Here is a 19,350-nt window from a genome sequence, read left to right on the forward strand (position 1 = left end):
AAGAGGCTGGCTGACTCCAGAGATGAGCAGCCCAGATGGCTCATGTGACTAGTTTAAAAGATGCATTATTTCATTATAGGATCACAAGCCCTACATTTTTGTACCTTTTTGCCTTTCAACTGAACTCGAGTAGTGGCTAGAAACAGATGGAATTCTTTTTTTTTTTTTTTTTTTTTTTGAGATAGGATCTCACTCTGTTGCCCAAGCTGGAGTGCAGTGGCATGATCTCTGCTCACTATAACCTCCTCCACCTGCTGGGCTCCAGCGATCCTCCTACCTCAGCCTTCCAAGTAGCTGAGGCACACGCCTGGATAATTTTTTGTAGAGACAGGGTCTTGCTATGTTACCCAGGCTGGTCTTGAATTCCTGAGCTCAAGCAATCCACCCACCACCTTGGCCTCCCAAAGTGCTAGGGTTACAGGTGTGAGCCACTGCATCCAGCCCCCAGGGAGAAAAATGTACTCAGTGCCCCTGGTGGTAGGGCCCCTGCAAGGAGCTTTATAGACACTGTCCTGTTGGTTCCTCACAACTCCCTTCTGGGGTAGGTTTTTCCTCCTTATTTGATAAATAAAAAAATCTAGGTTTGCTGCATTGCCGCATTCCCGCATTCCAAAGCCATTTCTTTTCCATTATATAAGGAGGCCTCCAAAGGCTTTTGAAGTATTCCTGGGCAGGGGACAAAGAGAAACATCTCTGTGCTGGTTACTGACATGGTTTCTGGCAGCTCTGCCTATGTTATCATTGCCTAAGGAACATGCATTTTCCTTAGCCACCCTGTATGTAGTATCCTGCAGAAGTAATTACTACCACTCACAGGTGTCTCATTCCTTATGATGACAGTTATTGAAGAATCCTGTAACAAATTCTGTTCTCAGAGCCACCTGTTCCAAAATGGAACCGGACTCTCCTGGCCCTTACGGTCATGTACATATTTAGGATTTTTATGATATTAGGTGAGAGAAATTGCTATATTGGTTTCTGAAGCTCTGCCTTGGGGCTTCCTTTGGGAGAGAGGGGTCCTTTCTCTGGAAGATACATTTTGCATCCTTGTATTTGCTAGAAGCATCTGGATAAACATCAAACTGAGCAGAGATTAATGTATGTGGAAAAACCTGAAGAACTTCTAGGTGCTCCTACCAGGGGCACACAGTGGTGGTGATCCTGCCAAGAGGTCCCTTTCCTGGAGATTAAATATGTCCAGTCTGGGTTCATTCAAAAGGTACTTTTAGCTCAGGCCTATAATTCCAGCACTTTGGGATGCTGAGATGGGAGGATCCCTTGAGCCCAGGAGTTCGAGACCAGCCTGGGCAACATAGGGAGACCCTGTCTCTACTGTAAAACAAATAAACAAAAGGTACTTTTGGAGACCTCTGTCTTAGAGGTCACCTTCAAGACAGTCCTGTAACAAGCCATTTGTGAAATATGCCAATTGCAATGACAGAGATATAGCAGTAACCTGAGCCCCCAGGACAGCTGCCAGGCTACTGATTCTGAGTGTGAAAATTATATTATTAAAGAAAACAATATAAATATGGGGAGAAACACTTTTAAAACTGTATCTAGATAACTGTTGCCATGGCAGGTGTTTTGTTTGGCAAGAGTCAAGAAGCCTAGGATGTAGCCTTAATCTCAGGAGTGGCTTTAACTAGACAGGGTTAACAGAACTGTCTTTAACTAGATAGGGTTAACAAAACAGCCTTTAACTAGACAGGGTTAACAGAACTTTGCTAAATCGGCCGGGAACTGTTAGCCCAGACCCAGAACCCATGCTTGGATGCTGGTCCCGACCTACTAGGAATGATGCTACTAGTACCATGCTTCTTCTTCTTCTTCTTTTTTTTTTTTTTACATTTGGGAGAGAACAGAGGATGCCCCTTGACTTCTAGTTGCCTGCCACATAATAATAAAAGATTCTTGCTCAAACTTTGGGTAAAATAAAGGTGAGATGTATACATGAGACCTTACTCAGAGGTGCTTTTGAGATCTTAAAGCCACAAGACCAAAAGGGCTCTGTTCAAAATTCTACACCTTATTTGATTTAAATTTCCTCATTATGTGGAACCGAAGAAGGAGGCTGACCATTGGCTAATGATTCAGTGTACTCCAGTGCAGTCATTTTAAGCATAGAGAAGGCTGAAAGCATCTGGGTTGAAACTGACCTCGACAGTGTACCACAAGGGAGTAGCTCAAATCCCAGAAAATACACTGTTTGGACACAGAAACCAACAAAGAAACTGAAAGTTTGAGCAAGAATCTTTTATTACACGAAAAACAACTGAACAGAACATGTCCTGCTTCTCATATTCTATGGGTCAATACTTTATGAGACTCAAAAGAAAACAAATCCTCATGATGGTCCCAGGAAGCTCCCCTCAAACACACAGAAACAGTTTGTGGACAGAACCATTCTCTAAGTCAAGCTGCCTCCAGAAACCGAGACATAAGAGCCCCAAGCTCACACACATTCCCATGACAATGTGTCACAAAAGTAATAACAGAGTTGTTCAATTGCTTCCAGACCTCAGTCAGATTTGTTCACTGCTCATTTTGATGACGGACAACATTTTGCAAACCTGGAATCTCTTGCACTTTCCCCCCAGCCCTGTCTTGGTAGGGGCAAGGACTGTAAGCCTCCTAATGATAAGAGAGTCCAGTGAAGTGGAAGGAGTTTCTCTGGGGTGACCCTACCTACTCTGGTCCTGGCTCTGCCTCAGCCACTTCTTCAAGTGCACCCCTCAACCCCACTCTGAAGACAGACCACAACCACACGATTTCCTTCCAAGACAGGCTGCAGGGAAGAGGGGGTGTAAAACTGTGAGAGAATGCTGAAGTCAGCTGCTTGGGAGTCTCTGAGTCAGCACCTTCAAGAGCAGAGTGGTGGCTGGGAAATAGGCTTCTCCGCCACAACTCCAGATGCAGCCGTGACCCAAGAGCTCAAAACCAACGCATGCAGTTCTGGAGTGTGAGCCTCATGCTGACCACAGGTGCCAAGGACCCAGGGACTGGAATTCCTTACCCATCCATTCACAGCCCCTCCTGAGCTGTAAGGTTTGAGAGACAAGGGCTGGTGCTATAACACTGTGCAAGAAGCCGCTACATGCACATATGTTATCAAGTCGTGCCTGGAGCTGGACTCAGTTTAAGTCCTTCCCAAATTGTCAAACAACAATGACCTCACTCCAGAAACTATTTTCTCCGGAAAGACTTGGATAGTGTCACGTTTCAACTAGTTGCTGCTTTTAAAGTGAAGAGGTGGAGGAGGCTAGTTGGGGTTGCAATGGAAAGACACTCAAAATGTTCTCATCAACGATTTACTAATTTAAATTCAAGTGTTCCTTAGGATATAATATTATAGGAAAAAAAGCACGATACAAAATTGTATGCGGCCATAAACACACATACACTAACTTAGAAGAAAGTTTAGAAGGAAATAAACTAATCTCTTAAAATAAGAGTGATGAAATTATGGATGATTTTAAAATTTCTTACTACTGCTCAGAATATTCTTGACCTAAGGCTAATCCCCCAACTCTCTGGCAAGGTCTTGACTGAGCACACAGCCTCAGAAGTGATGCACACAAAACAGCCTGGGTGAAAAGAGGTCTGGTTTCCCAGATGGTCCAAATTACTCCTGGTCACCAAGAAGATGGACAGCACCAACTGGCCACACATCCATCAACTTCCCTGTATTTTTCAAGTTTTCTCTAATGATTGTCTATGGCTTTCCTCGTGGGGAAGAAAAAAAGACATTCCATTCTGCAACCTCAGGGAAGTTAGTGACTTGAGGCATCGTTGATCTGGGAGCCTCAAGGGCTTGGCAAACCTCCGGTTTCTCTACCCCATGATGTGAGCATTTCCCAATCCTGCAGGATTGTATGGGGTGAAGGGAAGAGAAAGAGATAGAGCACCAGGGGTTTTTGGATATGAAGTCTGGCAGAATTCTGTAATGCAGGATTAACTCAGGACTGTGGGTTCTGATGATTGAGTAAAAAAGCTGCATGTTCACTCAGCTGTGGAATATTTCTGTTTCCAAAATGACCAGTTTTCCCCCACTGAGGGCCTCTCATACCTCATCTCCCACTTGCCCTGTCTCCCAGGCTGTGTACTCAGAGAAATGCCCAGTCTCAGTGAGATGGAGGAGGCATCTAACATCCACTGGGTCCTGTTCCCTACTGAGCACCAGGCCAGGGCCTTCATCTCTGTCTTCTCCTTCAATTCTCAAAATAATGCAGAAACAAGTGGTGTTGGCCCATCTTAGCAGACAGGAAAAGCCAAAGTCCAAGACAACCAAGGCCACAGCCTGATGAACTGTGGGGATGAAACGTGCACACAGCATCTGACTCAGACGCCCTTGCTCTCAGGCTGCATGGACACATGCAGGCTTCTAGGGTGAAGACATACCAGGGTTATTTCAGGCTCCTGAAGGGGAAGGAGGGACAATTTCTGTCATGTTTGTTAATATTTCTTTAAAAGAAAAGCTGCTAAAAAGCCTGCCAGGCTGCTTAGAACTTTTACTGTGGCTACTAAGAGGAATGGAAACTGCATTCCACCACCCCGGAATATTTTAGGCAAAGCCTGGGGACTGTCTGGGAGAAGGCGGGGCCCTCCTGCACACCGGGCAGCAGGTGTGGCCCCCCAGAGTGGTGCGGCACTGACTCATAGAGGAGCCGGCATTGGGTGTGTCTTCCTTTTGTGCCAGGCAACGTGCTGGGTGCTTCACACACATCTCTTATTCCTCATAACAACTCTGTGCCCAAGTCACACCAGCAGATACGGTATGATGGGACTTAGGCCCAGGCCTCCCGCTATTGAGCCCACACTTTTTCTACTAACCAGATAGAACCATCCAGCTAACACCAACCTATCATCACTCTGCTGGGGAAAGCGTTGATCCCTGTTGCATGCTTGGCATGTCGAATCCTGAGTTTTCCACCTACTTTACTCTGCGATGACATTACTAAGTCCTGCACTTTCCAGGGCAACTCAAGTTTTAGACATGCTGGTCCCATGACACCCATGGGTGTACTCATGCTTGTCTCATGGCAAAGTCTGCTCCAGGAAGCTTCCCTTGCTAATCTACGTCTGTGCAACCTTGCATGAAGGTACAATTCTTCCTCCCATAGGACGGAGTATCTGCACATTCCTGGTTTGCTTCAGATACACCTTGTGCTTTCTTTCCCAGCTGAACCCTTAGTTCCTTTCAAATCCACCCATCCCAATTGGAAGACCATTCTTAAGGAGGAAGCCCTAGAAACCACAGAATAAATGATGTGTAGAATAAACCACAGCCCTGCCTAAAACTGTTTTACTTACTACCTTTAAAGGTTGCATGGTGTTGGATAAAATTTGAGATACAATTTTGAAGGATTTAATCAGAATGCAATACCAGAGTGGGAACTGCCAACTTGTCATTTAACTGGAATCAATGTAAAGTCCTGTGTTTAGATTCAGAAAATTAAGAGCTCCAACACAACACACTAAAAAAGTACCTCTCCTTCTGAACCATAGTTCTAAAAAATAAAATAAATAAAAAGCCTCTAACTTTTGGTAGTGAAGTTAAAAACCAGCTCGAGTGTACTGTGACTGTTTAACAGAAAGAAAAGGTGGCCCGGGCACAGTGGCTCATGCCTGTAATCCCAGCACATTGGGAGGCCGAGGCCGGTGGATCACCTGAGGTCAGGACTTCAAGACCAGCCTGGCCAACATGGCGAAACCCCATCTCTACCAAAAAAATAGAAAAAAATAGCTGGGGTGGTGGTGGGTGCTTGTAATCCCAGCTACTCAGGAGGCTGAGATAGGAGAATCGCTTGAACCCAGGATACACAGGTTGCAGTGTGCTGAGATCGCACCACTGCACTCTAGCCTGGGCGACAAAGCGAGACTTCATCTCAAAACAAAGAAAAAGGAAGGAAGGAAGGAAGGATGGAAGGAAGGAAGGAAGGAAGGAAGGAAGGAAGGAAGGAAGGAAGGAAGGAAGGAAGGAAGGAAGGAAAAGGGAAAGGGAAAGGAAAAGGAAAGGTGAATGTATTGTCAGGGTACATCCACGGAAGTGAAATGTCCAAATCACAGGAAATGAATGCTCCGCTGAACCCTGAACCAAGCCCTCATTATCCAGCACGACAAGTAACGCGCTTGATTCTATGAAGCATGCTTCACAAATGATAGCACCCTCAGACAAGGAAGAGACTTGGGGTGTCTAGCCTACATCAGAAGAGAGAACAGAGAACCATAAAGAAGCTTTCAGATGTTTGACAGCTTGTGACGTGGAAGAGGGACTCTAGAATGTCAACCATTGGGTGGAAGCTATTGAGAAACAAGTTTCTCTTCAATATAAAGAGGAATTCTGGACCCGGCACAGTGGCTTACGCCTGTAATCCCAGCACTTTGGGAGGCTGAGGTGGGTGGATCACTTGAGGTCAGGAGTTCAAGACCAGCCTGGCCAACATGGTGAAACCCCATCTTTACTAAAAATACAAAAATTAGCCAGGTGTGGTGGCGGGCACCTATAATCCCAGCTACTAGGGAGGCAGAGGTTGCAGTGAATCAAGATTGTGCCACTGCACTCCAGCCCAGGCAACAGAGTGAGACTCCCTTTAAAAAAAAAAAAAAAAGGCCAGGCGCGGTGGCTCAAGCCTGTAATCCCAGCACTTTGGGAGGCCGAGACGGGTGGATCACGAGGTCAGGAGATCGAAACCATCCTGGCTAACACGGTGAAACCCTGTCTCTACTAAAAAAAAAAAAAATACAAAAAACTAGCTGGGCAAAGTGGCGGGCGCCTGTAGTCCCAGCTACTGGGGAGGCTGAGGCAGGAGAATGGCATAAACCCGGGAGGCGGAGCTTGCAGTGAGCTGAGATCCGGCCACTGCACTCCAGCCTGGGCGACAGAGCGAGACTCCGTCTCAAAAAAAAAAAAAAAAAAAAAAAGAGGATTTCTGACAGGAAAAAATAAGAGCCCCCAGAGATGTCCACATCCTAATCCCTGGACCCTGTGACTGTGTGGCCTTACATGGTGAAAGGGGCTGTGCAGGTATGAGTAAGCTGAGGACCTGGGGATAGGGAGACTTTCCAGGGTTCTACTGAGGGTCCCTTGTAACCACAAGGGTCCATAGGAGGGGGAGAAGGATGTGACAACAGAAGCAGAGGTCAGAGTCAGAGAGATTTGAGGATGTTACTCTGCTGGTTTTGAAAATGGAAGAAGGAGCTGCGAGTCAAAGAATATAGGTGGCCTCTAGGTACTGGAAAAGGCCGGGACACGAACTCTCCCCCGGAGCTTCTAAGAGGTGTGCAGCCCTGCTGGCACCTTGATTCTAGCCAAATAAGATCCATTTCAGACTTCTGGCCTCCAGAACTATAATGGATTAAATGTGTATCATTTTAAGCCAGCAGGTTTGTGGTGAGCTGTGGGAGCAGCAATAAGATATGAATCCATTGGCTAAGGGGCAGATGGCCACTACCAGCTCCCATCCGAGGAGGCAATCAAGAGGCTGACCATCTCTACCTCTCAGGAATGCTGTGCAGGCCAGTCCTGCATGAATTGGGAAGTAAGGTGGATGACCCGCAGGCAGGCCCCTCAAACTCTGAGAGTCCACAATTTATGGCAATGCCTTCTGCTTTTGTATTCTGCACACTGGTCCCCACCTCCTGCCTGCGGGCGGCAAGGCTTGCCCACTGTCTTCTCCAAGGAGAGCCATGGTAGTGACACTTTCTACCACCACCGAGTAAAAGGCAGGCTTTGGGAGGGTGTCCTAACAGCATCCGGGCCTGGCTCAGAGCTAAAGCACTTGCTGGGGACACTTACCTGAGCAGAGGACTCCCTTGTTCCTGGCACAGGAGAAGTTGTCGCACTCACAGAAAGGCCCATAGATCTTCCCGAACTCACTCTCGAAGCAGGAGCACTGGTTGCAGCTGCACTCCCCGCGCCCGCTGCACAGTGGCTTGCCCTCTGCCTCCCGGCACAGGTTCTGGTACACGCTGTGGTTCTCCCCATCCTGGCACTCACACCTGGTGCCCAGGTAGCCGAGGCTGCACTCACACAGGCCGCAGACATAGGTCCCGCTCCCGCTGCACCTGGCGCTGTTGGGTTCCAGCCCCACGCTGCAGCCACACATGCAGTTGTAGGTGACCCCCACCTCCAGGCTGTCCCGGAATCCCACCGGCCGCAGGGCAAACACGTGCTCTGTGTGTCTGCTGGGGCAGCTTCGGGCCTCCACTGACACCTCAAAAGATGCCTGGGCAGAAGGAAGAGAAGGGACATCATGGCTGTGGCAAGTCAGGGTCTCCCATTCACTCAGGGGCAGGGCCCTTGATGAAGAGCAGCTGCGAACTCCAGCCCTCTCCTTGCACACAAGTAGAACCACTGAGGTGGCCTGAGTAGGAAGAGACCTCAGAACCAGCAAGCTCCCACAATTCCTGGAGAAGAGAATGCACAGGTGGGCTCACGTTTGACAGACGATTTTTTAAACATTCATTATCTCTTTGCATCCTCATGATCCTGAGGAAATGAACCTCTGCAGAAAGGTACGGGGCTTCCTCGAGTTCACACAGTTCTTGTTCTCCCTTTCTTTTCTCTTTTATCGTATCCTCTTCCCAGCCCCACTGCAGATGCCTCTTCTCTGCTCATTTAAAAAGTCATTCAGTGGACAAATATTTCCTGGGCACTGCCTCTGTGCCAGGCATGATGCTAGATGCAGGAGCATGGTGGCACTCTCACAGGGTGCTGGGTGAAGGGGACCCACCTGGCCCACTGTAGAGAGGGCTCCGTGCCTGCTGGCAAAGGGCTCAGCGGACTCCAGAGCTTGTTCTTCAGACAACCCCGAGCCCCCCGTGCCCCAATTTCTCCTCTGTGAGTGCTTATCATAGCTGCATCTTTCACAACCCCCCATGCCGTGAGGTCCTAAAGACGAGTCGCCACTGATGAAATGCACTGTGCACATGGACAGACCTTTTCTTTTTAAACAGAATATATACGGAAATGTTTCTCGTTCAGGAGCTTCTCACAGCTTGCCTTGGAAACAGGCTCAAGGTGGGCCTGGTTGGGTGGCGGATGGTGTGGGGGGGATGCCTGTCAGCTGCCCACAGGGCTGGGATGGAGGGAAAGCAAGGATGAGGCTTGGTCTGATTCAGGAACTAGAGCCTGACTCCCCCACCCTCTCCTCCTCACCCCCCTGAGGAGAGCCATGTGAGGTTTGAATCACCCAGCAGGTCCCTTGGAGCAAGGCACTGTGGATTCTATGAAGACACACAGACAGGTGGCCTGTGCACCCTGATGAAATGCCGTTGTGAAGTTTTACTCAGGGGTGGGTTCTCCCTTACTCCCTAAACAGACAGAGGCCTGGCCCATCCCACAAACGGACTCACTGGATCTGGGTCCAAATGTCTTTATTTTTCAAAAGGCTCCTCAGATCATTCTGAAGCTCAGAATAGGTTAGAAACCACTTTCAGCTATTACTATTCTTAATTCTATTATTTGGGTTGGAATAAAGCTTTTTTTTTTTTTTGAGGTGGAGTCTCGCTCTATTGCCAGGCTGGAGTGCAATGGCATGCTCTCAGCTCACTGCAATCTCTACCTCCTGGGTTCAAGTAATTCTCCTGCCTCAGCCTCCCGAGTAGCTGGGATTACGGGTGCGTGCCACCACACCCAGCTAATTTTTGTATTTTTAGTAGAGATGGGGTTTCACCATGTTGGCCAGGATCTCCTGACCTCGTGATCCACCCACCTCGGCCTCCCAAAGCACTGGGGTTACAGGCATGAGCCACTGCACCCAGTCATTATAGCTAATTTTTAAAATGTCATCATTCACCTGATTTACTGGACAATCTTCAGGTAACAATGTTTTTGTTGTTGTTGTTGTTGTTTTGAGATAGAGTCTCTCTCTGTCACCCAGGCTGGAGTGCCGTGGCACCATCTCGGCTCACTGCAGCTTCTGCCTCCCAGGTGCAAGCGATTCTCCCACCTCAGCCTCCCAAATAGCTGGGATTACAGGTGCCTGCCACCATGGCTGGCTAATTTTTGTATCTTTGGTAGAGACATGGTTTCACTGTGTTGGCCAGGCAGGTCAGCTTGAACTGCAAACCTCAAGTGATCCACCCGCATCAGCTTCCCAAAGTGTTGAGATCACAGGCGTGAGCCACTGTGCCCGGCCCACGATGTTCGTTTTTTGAGAACATTATAAATACCTGTTTCTAAACAAATAGATCCCTATTACTTTGAGATTTTTACTGGTTCTAAAAGGCCTCCCTTCAGATGCTGTGACATCTAAGGACACGGGGAGAGGGTAGAAGGTATGGGACTGAGCAGGAGGATAGATCCTGCTCTCTAAGTCCTGCAGAAAGTCCTGCATGGCAGCAAACTGCTGCTTCAAAGGCTTGATGAGAGACGCCCAGGACTTGGCATTAGCCAAGAGGTTCAACAGGAGAGGCTTTTGGATAGGTGAGCTGAGGATAGCTAGGAGCGCAGGATCAGAAGACAATCGGGGGACCAGGCCAGCTGCACAGCTTGGGCTAGCTCCACCTCACCTTCCATCTCTGTGGGGTAGGAAGAGTAGGAGGAGGCAAAGGGGAAAGGTTGACAGAAACAACTCTGAGGCTAAGTTCCAAGGTCTCGAGGTACAGGGAGTCTCTCAAGGTAAGTAAAGATTCGATCCACTTGGACAATGAAATTGGTTAAAGGATAACATGAATAGGATGGGTGTACCGGCTCACGCCTGTAATTCCAGCCCTTTGGGAGGTCGAGGTGGGCAGACTGGGAGGATCACTTGAGGCCAGGAGTTTGAGACCAGCCTGGACAACATGGAAAAACCCCATCTCTACCAAAAGTATGAAAAATTAGCCCGGTGTTGTGGCACATGCCGGTGGTCCCAGCTACTCAGAAGGCTGAGGTGGGAGGACTGCTTGAGCCCGGGAAGGGGAGGTTGCAGTGAGCCATGATCATGTCACTGCACTCCAGCTTGGACGACAGAGTGAGATCTTGTCTCAAAAAGAAAAATACAAAACAAAACCAAACCACTAATAGTTATTAGTTGCCAAGTACCTACTATGTACCAGGCACTGTGCTGGACTTTTCTACAAGCATCTCTTTTAAATGCCCTAGAAGGAAGTGTCCTCATTTTACCAGAGAGAAAACAGGATTGGTGGATTGAATCATGGTCACACGGCTGATGAGGAGTGGGGCCAGGCCTAAAGCAGGGCCTGCGCTCTCCTTAGCGTATCACCTCCTAGAAGGGGGAATGAGGTCTACCTCATCGGGGTACAGAGGGAGAGCCAGCCTGGCTTACTAAAGGGACCCCTTGATGGTAATCCCCAAAGCGGTGACCAGAGGCATCTCTACATCTTTCTGCCATGGGCTGGGAATGATTTGAGCCTGCAGATGAGATGAGAGTAGGGACTATGCCTGCTCGAAGCCACCCATGGGGCCATCAAGAATGCAGAGGTGAATGGAGCTTTTGAGGAGCAGATGCCATTCCTCCCTTCTGAGGCCCAGAGAAACTTGCTTGCATCTCCTATTACTACTTGCTGGAAGCTCCCACTACAGTGACATGCTTGAAGCTACCTGTAGCTTGCTTCAAGTTACAGCTGAAACCCTGTACTCCTAGGGCTACAACTTGCTGGACTTGTTCAATGAAAAGCCTGTGCCCCACAGAGGCATCTGCAGGTCAGAAACTGAATACACTACAGAGGAATGACCTGGACCAAGGGCCAAAGGCATTTAGTTATTGAAAGACTGTGGGGAGTGCACACCTGTGAGTATAACCTTCTCCCATGGAAACTTGCCTGCCTTGGGGTTAAAGCAATGAAAGTGAGAGTTAAGTCTCTAGAATCTTGCTGATGTGTCCGGGAGAAAGTGGGAGGTTAGAGCACCCCTAAAGTGCTGGTGCCCAATCACCAGCCTGTAGAAACACTCAGGCACTGTCTGCCCAGCTGGGCAAACAAGGAGGGCCCAGCTTTCAAGCAGGTCCTGAGGCCTTCCCCAGCCAAGGCTTCGGTCCAAGTGAGGTGCTATCTGTCTGGCCCTGTGCAGCCTGGAGTGCAGCCAGACGCCTGATAACCAGAGAATGTTCTGTCTGTTTCAGCCACTGGGTCTCAGCTCCTGCTGGGCACAGGAAGTGCTATAAAAAGCACTTCAGGACCAGCAAGGAAATCTGTTCGCTTACCCCTCCTTTCAGAGGGTCCATTTTCCCTACTGGATTTGGAAAGAGTCCAGAGAGGCTGGAAGGCAGCTGGAATGAGGCCTCTTCGAGTCCCTTCCCTGATTCCTGAGAACTTCAACTGATACTGAAGGCTCCCCAGTTCCTGGAGACTTTCCATTCACTCGCTCCAAGATTCCAGAGGAAGGTCACAGACACAGCAGCCCTCCCGCCCAGTCTTGTTATTAGAACTTCATTGGGATTCTCCTAGTTCCCCTGTGGGGCTGCTGGCCTGATGTACCCTTTCAAAAGGGCTGCCCAGCCCCCACCCAAACCCACCAGATCCAGGGCTATCCAATGCAGATGCCAAATCCACTCAGATCTCAACAAAAAAGGAGCTGGGATGGGCACAGGCTACAGGGCCCCAAGGAGTGGACAGGAGCAGGGAGGGGGTGCTGTGAGAAGTCCACGACAGGGTTCACTGGCTGCTTTGTGCTGGGCGTCTGTGCTAGCCTCACAGCCAGCCACTTGCATACTGATTTGTTGAAGCCAGTTCCTAAGTAAACTGACTTCTGATGGTTGGTGTAGGATAAAGGGAGGAAAATTAGGGAAACAATTGAAAACTGGGAAAGAGAATCTCATTGGATTTGGGGCTTTCAAGGTTTGATTTAAGCCTACTCCTCTTTGAGGACCTCCCTGCCCCTCAGCCCCTCAGGGGCTGGGATGTCTGCTTCTTGCTAGACATCTATCTTGACCCAGAGCACACAGGGTTGTCACAGAACCACAGCCTGCACCTCCTCCACCTCTGCAGGAAGCTGTGATAATGAGCAGGCGAGGTCCATCTGGCTGCCCCTCACACGGGCTGTGTCCTTGTCCACAGGCCAGACCCTGAGATCCCTGATGACAGCTGAACCCTGCCTGCTTTTCCTAATCCTTCTTCTCCAGGGGCGTCCCCAGACCCTCCAGCTATGCTCGGTATTCTTGTCTACCCCCACCACCATTCCCTGACTTGCCCATAGCCCTCTCAACTCCTGCCACCAAAGAATGGAACCCACTTACCAAACAATGGCCAGACCCCTTAGGTTGGCGGGTATATTTCACCTACTGTGGCCCAAGCCAGCCACTCTCCCCTCCCTCCTCAGCCCACTCCTCTTGCCTCCATGGCCATCACCATCAGCTGCTTTCCCCCACTGGCCAAAGGACGATGCTCTTCACACCCTAGCAGACATATCTTGCCAATATGCACAAGGCAGGCCCACTGATGGGACTAGCCCACCCCCCTTTTCTCTGGGAAACTCCTACTGGTGCTCTGAGCCTCAGCTCCAACAGCTCCCTCTGCAGTGCTGGGCCCTTCTTCCTTGGCTTCCTGCAGTGCCACACCTGGCTTTCCCACAGCACTTGTCACCCTCTACGGGGCTGACTCCTCTGCACATTATTTCCTCCACTAGATCCCTGATCTGTGGCCTCATCTGTCCATCCTGAGTGAGCATGGGATTTGGTACATAAACACTTACTGAGTACGAGTGGATGTCAGCACAGTCACTGGCAAGTTCTGAAATGTATGGCTTTGGGACACACGTCCAGAGGGACATACACACTCAGTAGCACCCCTGCTTGCCAAAGCCCAACTGTCAATGCTTTGGAGACAGTTCAGCCTGAGAGAAGGGATGGAAAGTTTGCCTTCTTGGGCCAGGGTTAAGAAAACCAGACTGGTCCCAGCTGTAAGTGCACCCCTTCTGTCTTGGGGATCAGAGGAATTGACAGACCCCTCTCCTTCATCGCAAAGGGAAAGCCCCTCAACTCCCCGTGCCAGGGCCGGCTCCCTGGCATATATATGCCTGTGCAGTCACAAGAGCCCCCACTCAGAAGGGCCCATGCTTGCTTTAATGCTCTGTGGTTGCTGTGCTGGAATTCTTAATGATTTTTGAACATGGACCCCATATTTTCATTTTGCACTGGGACCTACAAATGATGGAGCCAGTTCTGCCCCGATGGCCTTCAGCTCTCCTCAAGAGAGCTGCCTCTCCTGGCCTGCATGGCCTGGTGTGGCCCTTGTGAACAGAATCATGTCTGGCTCTGAAGAGCAGAGTGGCCACTGCCCTGTGCCAGCCTGTCTTCGTCCACAGAAAACAAAAACCCCACAGCCCTCGCAGTGGAGCTGAGGCCATGTGACCGTGGCCCTTGGACAGCAAGACAACAACACTGGGACAGTGAGGAGAAACAAAGGGCCAGCTCGGGTCAGTCGCCTAGGGCCCCTGCGGTTCCCACAGGGCTGTGGCCCATCCAATCCCACAGGAAGAGCTGTCAAAGGTGCCGGCCTGAGCAGAAGTTCCCCTCTTCTTTAGTGTCACTTCGAATGCTCTAAAAACCACTTCAATACATCTGAGATTTTCAGAGCATTTGAAAAATCATGTAAAATCTTTTTCAAGTTCTGGACAATTTCCCCATTTTTCTGAGGTATCCCAGTAAAAATTAAAATCTGTACACTAGAGTGTCCATCTGTAAGTGGCCATGACACCACTGTATGCTTCCTAGAAGCTGTTACTCCCAAAGTGTGTGAGGCACAGGGCAAACACATGCCCTGTGGCCTCAGAAGCAGCCCCCAACTTGGCTCCTGATACTTGAGGCTTCTGGCACGCTTCTCAGGCCCCACTTTGAGTCTTTGTTTTTCATACATAAAATGGGGAAGGAACAGCTCCCTTACAAAGCTGCTGTAAGAGGCAGACAGCAACAGTAATGCCCCCACCACAGTAAGGGGCACGTTGGACAGGGCACATTGGATGTCCCCATTCCATGCAAACAAATATAGTTTGCTCTGTAATGGGGAGGCAGTGATGAGCAAGATGACCTGGTGTGGAGGGGGAACGACCTTGGTTTGGCTTGTGAGTTCACTGCCTCTTAGCTGGGGGAGCTGGGGCAGGTCACGCTCATCCTCAAATCCCAGGCTGCCTGTCAGCAGTGCGCAAGCGCTGGGCTCCCCACATGGTGCAGGGGGGCTCAGTCAGCAGCACTCTCCCGTGGAGGCTCCTGTTCCTCAGGATCGTACTTTGTGCTGGTAGAGTCCTTTGAAATAGGTTTGGTAGAATAGAATTGTGGGCACTAAGAAGCCGGATAAAGGTGGTGAGGGAGCTGGCTTCAGAACAGAAAGCCCTGGCTTTGAATTTCCACGTCGACACTTACAGGCTATGTACCTGTAAGTGTACATAGTATGAACCTGTATGCTTCGTGCCTCAGTCTTCCCCATCTGTCAGCATGAATAACAATGCCTTCCTTCCAGAGAATTAGTGACCACAGATTGCTCATTGTCTAGATTGCTTCTGGTCCTTCCCAAGACTAACTGTATTCCTGCTTTCCATGAGGAACCCCAATATATTTAGAATGACTTTCTCCTTTTCACTTTGGGCAACATAAATTGGCTTCAGTTTTTTTGCATCTGAAAATAGTTCTGACTTTACAATCATACTATCAACAAACATTAGTTCCTTTGACCTTCCTAGCTCTAAACAATTCATCATGATAGTTGCTTATCACTTTTCTTTTTCAAAAAGAACTGGGCTGGGCACAGTGGCTCATGCCTATAGTCCCAGTACTTTGGGAGGTTGAGGCAGGAGGATCACTTGAGGCCAGGAGTTCAAAACGATTCTGGGCAACATAGCGAGACTCTGTTTCTACAAAAACAGCAACAACAACAAACCCACAAAGAAATTAGCTGGGCATGGTGGTGCAGGTCTGTGGTCCCAGCTACTTGGGAGACTGAGGCAGGAGGATGCCTGAGCCTTGGAGTTGGAGGTTACAGTGCACTATGATCAAGCCACTGTACTGCAGCCTGGGAACCAGAGTAAGACCCTGTCTCTAAAGCTAAAAAAAAAAAAAAAATACAAAAAATAAAGAAATAAAGAACTGAATATAGAACTCCAAGTATGAGGTTTCAAAATATCTCTATTAAATACAGCTTCAACTGGCATTACTTTTTATTTATTTATCTTTTTTCTTTTTCTTTCTTTTTTTTTTTTTTTTTTTTTTTTTTTTTTGAGGAGGAGTCCTGCTCTGACACCCAGGCTGGAGTGTGGTGGTGTGATCTCGGCTCACTGGAACCTCTGCCTCCCAGGTTCAAGCAATTCTCTTGCCTCAGCCTCCCAAGTAGCTAGGAGTACAGGTGCACATCACCATGCCTGGCTAATTTTTGTATTTTTAGTAGAGATGGGGTTTCACCATGTTGGCCAGGCTGGTCTTGAACTCCTGACCTCAGGTGATCTACCTGCCTCAGCCTCCAAAAGTGCTGGGATTACAGGCATGAGCCACTGCGCCCACCCTGTTATTTATCTTTTTTTTATTTATTTAAGACAGGGTCTCACTCTGTCACCAAGGCTGGAGTACAGTGTCCCAGTCATGGCTCACTGCAGCCTCAACTTCCCGTGCTCCAGCAATCCTCCCACCTCAGCTTTTCAAGTAGGTGGGACCACAGGTGATCCCCACCATGCCCAGCTGATTTTTGTATTGTAGGGAGAGACTGGGTTTTGCCATGTTGCCCAGGCTGGTCTCAAACTCCTGAGCTCAAGCTATCAACAAGCCTTGGCCTCCCAAAATGCTGGGATTATAGGTGTGAGCCACTGTGCCCAGCCATTACTTTTTTTTTTTTAAGAGACGGGGTCTCACTCTGTTATCTATGCTAGAATACAGTGGTGTGATCAGGGCTCACTGCTGCCTTGAACTCCTAGGCTTAAGCCATCCTCCCGCCTCAGCCTCCTGAGTAGCTGGGACCACAGGTGTGCACTACCATGCCTGGCTAGTTTATTTTCTGTAGAGATGGGGGTCTCATTTTATTGTCCAGGCTGGTTTCAAACTCCTGACTTCAAGTGATCCTCCCGCCTTGACCTCCCAAAGTATTGAGATTACAGGCATGAGTCACTGCGCCTGGCGGACTTTTTTTTTTTTAATCACTGTTTATTTACATTGAGCCTTTGAGCCATTATAATCGGCCAGATGTTTTTCTTTTACTATCAAACCAAGTTTCCTATATCCTAGTAATATTCTGAACTAAAATGTAAGACATTAATCTTCATGATTTCAATCCATCTCAATTTTGAAAAATATTTTTAAATCTTGGTCTTCCTGCTTTATAACATAAGCTGTTTTCTCCAGCTCTGCGGCCTTCCCACATTTGATAAGCAGGTCTCCTATGAGTTTAACCCAAGCCAATGATAAACACAACAGACAAAAGACATTGGAACCTCAGTCAAGTCCTCCCTCTGGCTGCATTATCAACACTCTGAGACAGCATGCTCACCCAGCTACAAATCCGCATAATTGTGCTGTTGTCAACTCATATTATTAAATATTTGCCTTATTTATAAGGATGTCATTAGAAATTGTCAAGAGCCTTCCTGAAACCTGGTGTATGCTAGATTAGATAGTCCATCCCTCTCCCTTCTCTTTTCCATCATACCTGTTTCTCCAAGTAAAGGGTTCCTTGTTTGGGTATATTTCCCACTTCATCCTTCAGCTTTCCTGACATGGTGCACCAAACATTCCACCCACAGATCTATAGAATTCACTTACATGTTGTTGGGGTTTTTTGGCTATTTCTGCCTCATTTCATTTTTTTTTTTTTTTTTTTTTTTTTTTTTGAGACGGAGTCTCGCCCTGTCACCCAGGCTGGAGTGCAGTGGCAGGAATTCGGCTCACTGCAAGCTCTGCCTTCAGGGTTCATGCCATTCTCCTGCCTCAGCTTCCCGAGTAGCTGGGACTACAGGCGCCCACCATCATGCCCAGCTAATTTTTTTTGTATTTTTTAGTAGAGACGGGGTTTCACCTTGTTAGCCAGGATGGTCTTGATCTCCTGACCTCATGATCCGCCCGCCTCGGACTCCCAAAGTGCTGGGATTACAGGCTTGAGCCGCCACGCCCAGCCTTATTTCATTTTTTATAACTATCTCTTTAAACCCTGTCCTGTAACTGTAAAGCATTAGTGTTTTGTTTTGTTTTGTTTTGTTAATCATCTAGATTGAGTAATCATTATAATGGATGAAAACAACATAAATACATTGCAACTTCCTACAATTATTAAAAATCAACGGTAAAATGTTATTGGAAGTACCTCTTTAATGAGATAAGGCTTTCCCCCAGATGTAAAATAATATTAATTATTGCTAAACAAGACAGGGATTCACATCAATTATATTTCTATTTTTCACTTGTAGAGATTTAAACACAAGAAAAGTTCACATTAATAGAAAGATGGGAACAGGAGTTTTTTTAACAGCAATGTCACCTTGTTCTATGAATGTCTTCTGAGTTAAAAGCCATAAATAATCATTTGTGGGCAGACGCGGTGGCTCACACCTGTAATGCCAGCACTTTGGGAGGCTGCCATGGAAGGATCCCTTGAGCCCAGAAGTTCGAGACCAGACTGAGCAACATGGTGAAACTCTGTCTCTACTAAAAATACATAAATTAGCCAGGTGTGGTGGTGCATGCCTATAATCCCAGTTACTTGGGAGGCTGAGGCATGAGACTCGTTTGAATCTGGGAGGCGGAGGTTGCAGTGAGCTGAGATCATGCCACAGCACTCCAGCCTGGGTGACAGAGCAAGACTCTTTCTCCAAATCAATCAATCAATCAATCATAATCATTTGTAATGACTTATCATCTGACAGTTTGATTAGGCCTTCTTTCAAGCTTGTTAAAAGCAAAATAAACTTGGAAACAACATGTCTTAGAAAAGGCCTTGCTAGCCAGTCATGAGAGGCTTTCATTTTCTCAACTTCCATATGATATTTTGAACTGTCCCTTTATTTGGGGGAGCGAGGCACTGCAGTAAGATTTGGGAAGGGTAAGAGGTATGTTTGTGTGTTGTGAAGTGGGTGAGGGACAAGTGTGAAGACGGGATGGGAGAGGATCTACAGTGGAATGTGGAGAAGCCTGAGGAGACCACTGCTACCAGCCACGAGACTGTCCCTGTCTCCGCAAGCTCTTTCCCTGAAGCCAGGGGATGAGTCAGCTTATATCCGCCTTGGCCGTCATGAGTGCTATGAATGCCAAGAGGATATAGCCATCTATTTGTAAGGTCTCTATAGTTTTTCTGTTTCTAACTAGATTCTTTTAAGTGTGAAAGAGAATTATCCCTCACTGGTCTTCTGTTTACTGAGCACTGGACCTATCAACAAAGCAAGTCAGGAATGGAGCTGATGACCTGCTTCCAGCAGCAGGACTTCCAGAAGATGTGTGG

General features: G+C 48.1%; 1 protein-coding gene across 1 annotated transcript in view; it reads right to left on the minus strand.

Annotated features, from left to right (window-relative positions):
- The window catches only part of ITGB5 (integrin subunit beta 5), a 123,409-nt gene that overhangs the window by 25,277 nt on the left and 78,782 nt on the right, over positions 1-19,350 (minus strand). The window contains exon 10 of the mRNA XM_010354817.2: positions 7,799-8,228. Within this exon, the coding sequence (XP_010353119.2) occupies positions 7,799-8,228 (430 nt within the window). The remainder of the gene's footprint in view (positions 1-7,798; positions 8,229-19,350) is intronic.

This window comes from Rhinopithecus roxellana, chromosome 1, assembly GCF_007565055.1.
Source record: "Rhinopithecus roxellana isolate Shanxi Qingling chromosome 1, ASM756505v1, whole genome shotgun sequence".
Lineage (NCBI taxonomy): Eukaryota > Metazoa > Chordata > Mammalia > Primates > Cercopithecidae > Rhinopithecus > Rhinopithecus roxellana.